Source organism: Amblyomma americanum, chromosome 10 (assembly GCF_052857255.1).
Source record: "Amblyomma americanum isolate KBUSLIRL-KWMA chromosome 10, ASM5285725v1, whole genome shotgun sequence".
In the NCBI taxonomy this organism is placed as follows: Eukaryota; Metazoa; Arthropoda; class Arachnida; order Ixodida; family Ixodidae; genus Amblyomma; species Amblyomma americanum.
Genome location: NC_135506.1, coordinates 53,717,355 through 53,727,388, shown reverse-complemented (window position 1 = coordinate 53,727,388; position 10,034 = coordinate 53,717,355). Strand labels below are relative to the sequence as shown.

The window sequence follows — 10,034 nt, the reverse complement described above, 5'->3', positions numbered from 1 at the left end:
TCGGCATCGCCATCGACAGAAATGAAATCATTCCAACCAATGTGATGACCCCCAGATGTCGGAGTCGACGACGAGCTGCCACAAATCGCCGCCGGGCTTGTCATCTTCCGGAGCATCAGGCTCGGCATTAGAAAGTGTCGACGAAGCCGGCCTTGCGGAAGCAGTTCCGCTCGCCAGCGGCCGTCACCTCCTCCCAGGCAGCTTTCATCATCTGTGCCGCTAAATACAATGGAAATGGGCACGGTGTTCCCATCCGCCATCCCGAATTACAACCAGGGCCCGCGATTTGAATGAACCCATCGACATGTCCGCACCGCAACAAGAGTGACAAAAGTGTGCGCAGGCGGCAATCAAGCCAATTGAGCTAAATTTACAGACGCACAGTGCCAGCAGAGAGACCAATGAGGGGCGTCCGTGAGTGACAGTGCAGCCACCTCTTGGCTCCCACGGAAAGCCTGTTTCACGGCGCATGGCCTCTACGATCGGCAAATGCGGTAGCGCGGTTGATCGTGGAGGCACGCGCCGATTTTTCAAGAGAAAGAGGAGAGGGGAGCGGATTTGCGAGGAGGGGCCGGAGGGCGATGTTTGAAGGCGCGTCGACGGGGAAGGGTAGCTTTCTCGGGAGCGGCGCGAAACGGGGCGGCCAGTTGGTCTGCGATGTGTCTCGGGAAAACATGCTGCGCGCCAGGCACACAAAGGGGTCGGAGGCAGGTTATTTCGCAGGGCGGCGCCGTGTTTACGCCGTCCGCTGTAACCGATCAGCAGGGCTTAATGACGTCCGTTATGTGTGTGATTTTGTGCCCTCATTGAAACAATGTATACTTTGACGGTCGCGCAGGTCTCGTTCATTGTAAGTGAAAGTTCGTCTTAAGTGGGGCTGTTATATGTGAGCTCGACTGTAAGTGGATTGCACTATTAGACGGTTAGAGATCCCTTTTCCAATATGATTTATTGTCTTTACATTTAGGTATTGCAATAGAATATTTAAATTTTGATCCTTTCTGGTTCATATTAAATGCCTGCTCTGTTTAATGCTTTGTTGTACACAGGAAACTTAGTTCAATATTTCTTACTGTGCTTCATACTTGCTCCTTCTGGAGGTTTTGGACGCATTTCTACATTAAAGTCATTGTAGGATTTATTGCCCTATCATTTCATGGCACACTAGTTTCTGAGTGACATTCAATGATTTCCCTATAATTGAAATGAAATAGAGTGGCTTGAGCGATGCTCAGAGGAATGCAACATGCAAGCCACTTGTCTATGCATTCGAGCACTTAATTGCAAACTGTTGCAGTAATCCTCTTGTTCTGGCTCTTGTAAAGTGCTTCCAACTTCTGATGCCATGCTCATGTTTTTCACTTGTTGCCAATGTTTAATTCACGTTTGTCAGTAGCGAGCACATGTAACGGAAGCAGAGCAAATATTTTTTTTCCTTTTCTGTGTTTGTGTGTGGCCGATAAGACTAATCCTTTTTTTTTATTGACTGTGTGGATTACTTTTCTTCTCTTCAAAAGAGGGTCGACTTTTTACTTCAATGTGTTCATCTTGTGTGTGGGGATCAGCAAAATAATTGTTTAGCCAGAATGGACAAGTTTCTAGAAGCTTGTAGATATGGCACAGGTATCTGAATCCTTGAAAAAGCTCTGCTCTGAGCCATTTTTGTTGGTGTCCAAGTCCATCGCTGGTGTTGAAACTCCAGCTGACATTTTAGTTATCACACCGTCTTTGCTGTAGCATTTTGCAATTTCGCTGAGCACCTTCACCTTGCAATATTCATTATATGTTGTTGCAGAAAAATGTTTGGAAAAAAATGAATAAGTTGAGATAGGAATTGCTGGCTGGTGATTCATCTTCTATTTTTCTTTGTTTTTCAGGTTGAAAGCCCATCTTCTCACCTTTTTGATGAAGTCCAAGTCTCCACTTTAGCCATCCGTGTTATCACTCTCTGCCAAGACATGTTTCTTGCCTTCTGTTCTATGTGCAGTGCACTATGTTCAGGCATGTTTTGGCATTTGTGATGCCATGATCTTCACGTTCAAGGAGTATTCACGTTTGTCTGTAGCGAGCACACGTAACGGAAGCAGAGCAAATATTTTTTCCTTTTCTGTGTTTGTGTGTTGCAGGTAAGGTGCTATAGTCGACACTGATCAGCACAAATTTTAATTGATGATTATAACAGTCGAATTGCGGAATGGAGATTCAGTGAACTTATTTACAAATAATGTTTTACGTGTTTGTTTTGAATTTTCTTCCCTTCCTTGATGTATTTGCGTTTGCTAGATGTCTTCCGCAATTGTGCACCTTCACAATTTAAGGAGTAAAAAAGAATGTTGGTCAGAAGGTGTAACCAACATTCTTTCCTAATGGCTTCTTGAACTGTGGGAAGCAATTCTTATTCTTTCTCAGCTTCTAGATTTCACCTATGTGCTTTCATGTGCTGTGCTGTTTTTGAGTAAGCTGGACACGGGCTTCTAGATGTGGTATGGCATGTAATAATTAGAATCGTTAGCACACATTACTGTTTGCAATAAAAAATTTTTGTTTGTACATTCTTCTGGGGTTAAACCTGTGTTGTGTAGTTCCAGAGCTCCCAGTCAGCTTTACTACTGGGCCCCACCACTGAGTGTTTTAACAAAGGACGTATGTTGTTATTCTGTCAGATTGGTTGAGAAGATTATGTACCACACATTGTTCCATCCATGGCTTAATTCATTGTCTGCATTCTGGGACTGTGGTGTAAAATTAATTTTTGAGGCCATGTTGTGAGAGGAATTTTGTGTGTGTGTGTGGTTGCAGCTTTCTATGATGTGAGACTATGGTTTTATGCATGGACGGGTCAAACGCAGCCATCATAAATTAGATTTGGTTAGAGCCCATGGATTGGCTGCTAATTTGCAATGGGTACTTTGCACATTAAAACTATTTCTTGTAGATGTGTTTGATCCTGATCTGACTTTATTAATGAGGAAAAACGTGTGCAAATTGAAGGTGTCAAAGAGTGCTGGTTTGCAGCTTTTTGCCATTTCCTGTATTACTAACAGTGGTCGGAACCCATACTAGTATCTTCTAATATCTATATGCTTTTTGCTACCTGGAATGTGATAGTTTTTTTTTCAGTGTTGGGCGGGGGTTGCTTTTCATGCTGAAGAACGCATGCTACCTTGCTAGGTGAAATTTTCTATATGAGGATCAAGTTTTCTTCAAGTCTTATTCAATTTGACAGCACATATTCTGGCACCATAAATAAATTTTTGTGAAAGTTTCGTCACTATATGTTAATCCTCTTGGGACGTGAGCCAGCAGTCATTCATTCCCTGAAAGATATCCCTGCCATTTTACAAATGATATGTTTTCTTCTATTGCCCAGGCTCAACCAGAACTCTGAGCAGGATTGACTTACTGCCTCAACATAGGCCAGAAGCAGGAAGATGCCGGTTCCTGTGCTCTGAGTGTGGGTACTCCACGAATTTTAGCTCTCACTTGAAAGATCACCAGAGGACACACACCGGAGAGCGCCCCTTCCGGTGCACCCAATGCAACAAGAGCTTCACCACCAGGTGCAGCCTGGTGGCGCATATTCGCATCCACACAGGCGAGAGGCCATACCGATGCACACATTGCAGCAAGGAATTCACTCTGAGCAGCCACCTGACACAGCACCTTCGTATCCACACAGGCGAGAGGCCATACCGATGCACACATTGCAACAAGGACTTCACTGCGAGTGGTCACCTGACAGAGCATCTTCGTATCCACACAGGCGAGAGGCCATACCGATGCACACATTGCAGCAAGTGCTTCGCTCTGAAGAGCAACCTTAAACAGCATCTTCATATCCACACAGGCGAGAGGCCATACCGATGCAATCTATGCCCCATGGCTTTTGCAAACAGTGCAAACCTGAGACATCATGTGCGAAGAACACATACCCACAAAAAACCATCTGAGTGATCCTTTTGCTCCAGCGCGTTTGCAGAAACTGTGCTGACAATACTTCTAAGCCGGGGTGTGTTCTGCGAGCACTGAGTGGTGACCAGACACTTCCACAGTTATATGACCTCTCTTGTGATCCTGCTAGTAGACTGCTTCAAATCCATGTTTCTGTTTTGCTAGTGGTATTGTCAAAGTGGCATGTTGTACCCTCTGAACATGTTCATGTGCTCTTTGCATGTGTTTGCTGCTGCCAGATTGGTGGAGCTCTCTTAAGCTGTTGTCTTCATGTAATCACATTCATAAATTCATTAAACGATGCATCAGCTTTTGTTGTTTTTTAGAATGTAATACGTTAGTTTAATTGTACCTCATAGGCCCGCAAGGGGGCATTACATAAACAGCACATAAAGATAAAAAAGAACACGTGAAGTGAAAATGAAATGCAGGACATGATGATGGGTGTGACAGGAGGGACGAACTCAGAAGAGAAGATGTAGGGCTTGCCGTCACAATGAAAGAGATGAACAGGTGATCGCATGAGTGCTGGTCCACAAAGCTTCCGGGACATATAGGTCAGCTTGTGTCAAGGTCGTTGGGCACACCAAATGTCATGGGCAGGAGGGTTGTTTGCCCCTGTGTCTCGAACCGGTCGAGACGCATAGAGTCTGGTCAGTAGGATTAGTGCGTAATGTTTTTTGGATGGGGCTGGGGCAAACGACGAAGTCAGTCCTGGTCAGGTGGCTCCAGGCACAGCCGAGCGGGGTGGAGCAGGAACACAAGACTGACGACCGTGGTAGACACAGCATGCCGAAGATGATCCTGGAACATCATGGGGATGAAAACCCCACACGTCCACCAAATGTTATGTTACGTGATGGCAAGCTCATGAAGACAGGAATATACATGACAAATGGTGATGGCATGATTTAATGGTGGAGGGCCTAGCATGAGCACTCAGTGCTGTGCCACTGCCCAATGCCCACTTTGTCATCTTATAGTCTGTGACAATATGTTAGTTTTTTGCTCAAGAGCAGCAGTGTGAAGGAAACTGACATTTCACATATCTGTTTTCTACCTAAGAAGGTTGGGTAGTTTTTCTACATGTCCTCTGACTTTGGTCCAGATATAACAATAATTGCCTATAATGATCAGAAAGTGGATTGCACTATATTCAAAGGTTAGAGACGCCAGTTCCAACATGATGGAGTGTATTTATGTTTAATTATTGCAATATAAATTGCAATGTTGATCTTTGCTGGCCCATATTAATTGCCTGCTCTGTTTGATGCCTTGTAGCACACAGGAAACTTAGTTCATTTATCCTTGTTGTAATTGATGCTTGCTCTTGGCTGGAGGTTTTTATGTCACACTTATTTATTAAAGTCATCATAGGACTTATTGCCCTGTCATTTCGTGGCTGTCACACGGACGCTGTAAAGGTACTTTGAACTAATGCTCCATTACTCTAAGGACGAACGTGCGCCGCCACACGAACGCGCCAAAGGACACCTAGCTCAAAGGAGCTTCGAAACAAGGCAGCTCGAGTTCGTCCTTTGAGGCTTCAAGGGAGTACTCTCTCTCCCAGCGAGTTAACAGCATAAATAAATTGAGAAAAGAAACGTTCAATTTTCATTTTATAAATTCACTTCATAAGATTAGTGGTGTTCTAAAATATAAGATCATTTGTTTTGTGGCAGTCTCACCACGCCATACTCTCGTTCCAGATATACGAGCGTCACGGTAGCCACGGTAAATATGCCGCCATGTCGGCCATGTTGTTTGTTGCTTTAACATAATATGGTTATAAAACTAATTTACTAAAAAAATGTGACATTTCTGTATTTACATGTGCAGTGAGGTTTGCAATTTTAATAACGCTTTTCGCCGATGAGGGCGCTAAAAACTTCTTGCGAAGGTCGTTCCGCGATCGTGTAGCACGGACGAACTCCTTTGAAGTAGCGCTCCTTTGGGAGCATAAAGGAGCATTAGTTCAAAGTGCCTTTAGAGTGCCTGTGTGACAGGGGTATAACCTGGACTTGCAATAAGATCAACCAAGGCTAAACAAGCTATGCCTTAGCTTTCGCTACGTATATCCTGGCATAGCCGAGACAAGCCACTGCCAATTTTTTCTTATCAAGTTAATTTCATCGGTGTGACATGACTTGAGACCAGGCATGACCTGAGACCGGACAATGTCATGGCCGCAAGTATGAGCCATTAACCCAACAAACACAAGACCTCCTCAAAATCTCTCCAAAACATCCCGTCGGAACATTTGTAATCTCCCCACAAGGTGCTCATTTTCCCGAACACATACAAAAAATGTCCTCACATCTAGCAGTGTCCAAAGAAGTTGTGCCTCCCAGGGGAAGCCACAAAAGGTTAATGCTCGATTCCTCGGCTCTGGCTCAATAAAATTATTTCTCTTTTTGAAGCGAAAAGCTTCACTACTCTAGGTAAAGCAGTCGTCGCGTAGGCCGGACAATGACCTTGAACGATCTTCAGCGCAACCACGTTAGCCGTGTATGACCATATGGGGTACAGTTATGGTGACGAACCATTGACCCCTGACCTTTAGTTGACCCTTAACTTTTTAACTTTAACCTTTGACACTGGGTGACCTTTGGGTTGACCCTTGACGTTAAGAACATCCGAAGGGGTGATGTGAAGCCACATGAGCACATCCGATGTGGGTGTCGTAATACCATGTGATACCGCGTCATAGCCACGTGGTCGTGTGGGTATATATAGAACGGCTGTAGCGAGCGTGTAGCGGAGCTGCCATGGACGAGCCTCAGACGCTTAGCAAGCGTGATTGCTTTTCGCTGAATTCCAGGGTTACCCAAGTGAGGCCACTGCCATTTTTTTCATGCAGCCTTCAGGCATCTAAGCGCACATACGTGCCAAATTTCAGGCACATGCTTACGTTGTAGGTGGAGCTCTTGTGAATGCATGCTGGCTCGGCCGTCCTGGACTTGCCGGTTTACATGAAATGTACTAGCATTTTACGCACAAAGGAAAATATGAATTCAAAAAGTCGCCCGATCACGCCTATATAACAGGAAATAGCAGCGCAACAGAAATGTCATTTCGGTTTACTAGACATGCTCTTTGCATTTAAATGACTACAAATAGCGGACGCATATGTATGCACCATTTAATGCACAATGACCACGGCACCAGCATATAATAATGGCCAAATTTTTCCTAACTCTGATAAATCTGAAAGATGAAGCAAGAAAAACATAATGCAGGCTGAAAGTTGATGCACTTTAAGCAAACATTCTAAGGGCTACAAAAGAATATATGCACACGCAAAAGCAAACGCATGTAAAGAGCAACTTGGGGGCCAAGAGAAAAGAGATGGGCATACGCTGCAGATACGCGTTTTCAGGTCACGGATTTTCTGCTGCTTGAAATCTCCCTCTCGCTTTGCCTCTCGCACGAGCCTCGTAGTAAGTCCCAGTGACGTGTTATGAGAACAGTAAAAAAGGTTTGAGCTCTACTGGGCGAAAAAAAAGCGCATAAACCGACATACCTTGACGATGTTGCCAACGGAAAACCATGGAGGTATGAAATGAAAGCCTGCAACAGCTGCAACCATGAATTCAACGCAGCCTTCTGTCCTGCGCCTTCTCACAGCACAGCAAACGCTGAAACATACACGTTGCATCCTCGTTACACCCCATTTTTATTTTCTTGTGACTAAGTGTGGAGATAAGACTGCTTGGATGGAGTCAGACGGCAAGGCGGACGTCTTGAGGTAGGAACCCTGGCGCGCCGCACCCATGGTACAGCAGACCGCGCTTGCGGCACAATGCGGCGTAGGAGGCGAGATCAAGATGATCAAGGCACAAGTAATCCGGTGGGGGTGGGTGGAAGGGGGGTCACCAGCAACGCCAACACAAATCCATGGGCACTCGCAGCAAGAGTGTAGTGGGCCTCCGAATGTCCCTCCCGCCTATGACCGCAGTGGACGGCCACGCTGCCACCAACAGCACGCCACAGTCGTCAAAGACGCTGAGGAATGCAGAGTGCTTGCTGGGAATCGCGCATTGCCTTGAACTCCGCTGCCGCGAACGCCGCCTGGAACAGCGCCATCATGGAGTAGGGCCGTGAAGCTGCGCAAAGGACTTTCGATGCGCCGCCGCTGCATCAGTCCCAAAGGAACTATGTGGGCACGACGAGTTGTGCGGGAAAGCTGCCGTGAATTCGTAGCTACGAAGTCCACGAAAGCCCGGTGATGAGCGCAAGAGCTGCCGCGCGCTGGGACTTGCGCGCGAGCGGCTAGGGGCGGCGCGAATAAGTGTGCGCAAGGTGGCTTCCGTCCAGCGAGGAAGCCGGGCGAGCGACGGGAGGCCATTGCTGCATCTCTGCTAGACAGCGGCGCAACGAGGACTTCTGGTAGTTGGAGATGTCTTCAGGGACCGCCGCACCGTGTTGAAGTTGTAAACACTTAGAATACGGGCACGTTGGTGACCGCCTCTTCCGGCGGTGCGATGAAGAGGCAGACCGCCGTCGCTTGCCTGCCTGCAGCATGGAGCCGATGGCCCATGTGCACGAGAAACGCATGCGCCGAGAGAGATGTGAGGTTAAGTGCTTCCTTCGGCTGTTCGAGCGAAACTGCTTGATCTCTCAAAACGGCGAGTGCAAGAGCAAAACCTTCTCTCCCCGCAGCTTGTGGCGCGAGGGACCGAGAAAAGAGCGAATAGTCGATTTTATTCCTTGCTGTAAAGCAATGGTCCTGAAACGTTCTACCCAGTTACCTTACTCGGACCAAAATAATAATAATAATTGGTTTTTGGGTAAGGGAAATGGCGCAGTATCTGTCTCGTATATCGTTGGACACCTGAGCCGCGCCGTAAAGGAAGGGATAAAAGAGGGAGTGAAAGAGCAATGGAAGAAAGAGGTGCCCGTGGTGGTGGGCCCCGGCACAATTTCGACCACCTGGAAATCTTTTACGTGCACTGACATCGCACAGCGCACGGGCGCTCTGGCGTTTTGCCTCCATAAAAACACAGCCACCGCGGACCAATCTGATGCCTGATTTAATATCTGCTGCGGGTCCTAGGACCCTAGATATATTAAACTTGTATTTGGAATATGGCGGAGTGCTTGGCTTGAAGCACTCTGGCACAGGTCGGCCCGGTATTGCACTGCCTCCGGGATCGGCCAATCCTGGGGCGTATTAGCGAGCGCCTTTTCTTTCTAGATTTGCTCTCCTATCCTTTACCTCCTCACTTTCAGCGCGCGGCAGCGAGCGTGGCTCGGCTAGGGTGGCAAGAATGGGAAGGTGTGAAGACCGGCTTCCGAATGCTGGCCCCAAAACCGGTTCCTGCCGCGCGGCGGCGCTGCCAGCGGGGACGCCGTCGTTTCTCGCGGCGTCTGCATTGCTCCGGCCCGGCGAAATGATTTGGTCGCGCGTGGCTTTTATCCGCTTGTATGCTTTAGATGCTGACAAGTATCTTTTCTCAGCAATGTAGACGCTAAGGTAGTTTAATTTAGTGGTTCACTACTCTCATTCCACGTGAGAAACTGCCAGCATCGGCCACGCAGCTGACACAGCGAGGGGATTGGTCTTCAACGCTTATCTACAATGCCGAGGTTGGCACGCTTATGCGTAGCCGAAAGTACAGTTCGTCATAGGGATCACTGTGGAAAGGTCAGCACGCTGGAACGACCTTGAACATATGTCGCCAGCGCATCTGTCACATACTTGCGATTCTGATAGTACTTTAAAGGGAGGAAGAGATTAGTGCAATATATACAATCGTTATGGTACAGTCGTTAAAAAGATTATAAAGTACAAAACGTTGGCGGCTCAACACAAGTTTATTACAAATAGTGCAGTTGTTACAGAGCACATTTTTACAGAGGACAGGACTTAACCCTCTTGACTTTTTTGTATCAGGCTGGTTTAAACCTTTGAACCCAGGTACTCCCTTCCGTACTCGCCACGATAGTTAGTACCTGGGTTATATTCCGACCACATTTCGATGGTAGCGAAACGCAAAATGCACCCGTGCGCTGTGCGTTGTAAGCGCACGTTAAAAAAATTTTAAATCGCCCGAACTAATCCGAAACTCTTCACTACAGCT

At 46.9% G+C, this 10,034-nt stretch overlaps 1 protein-coding gene across 1 annotated transcript; it reads left to right on the top strand.

The window, feature by feature from the left end:
* The first annotated feature begins 401 nt into the window (after positions 1 to 401).
* Positions 402 to 3,954, top strand: LOC144108306 (uncharacterized). The gene is made up of 3 exons (XM_077641570.1): positions 402 to 414; positions 1,988 to 2,053; positions 3,371 to 3,954. Exons 1-3 carry the CDS (start codon positions 402 to 404, stop codon positions 3,952 to 3,954), a joined length of 663 nt encoding a protein of 220 aa, XP_077497696.1.
* The last annotated feature ends 6,080 nt before the right edge of the window (positions 3,955 to 10,034 follow it).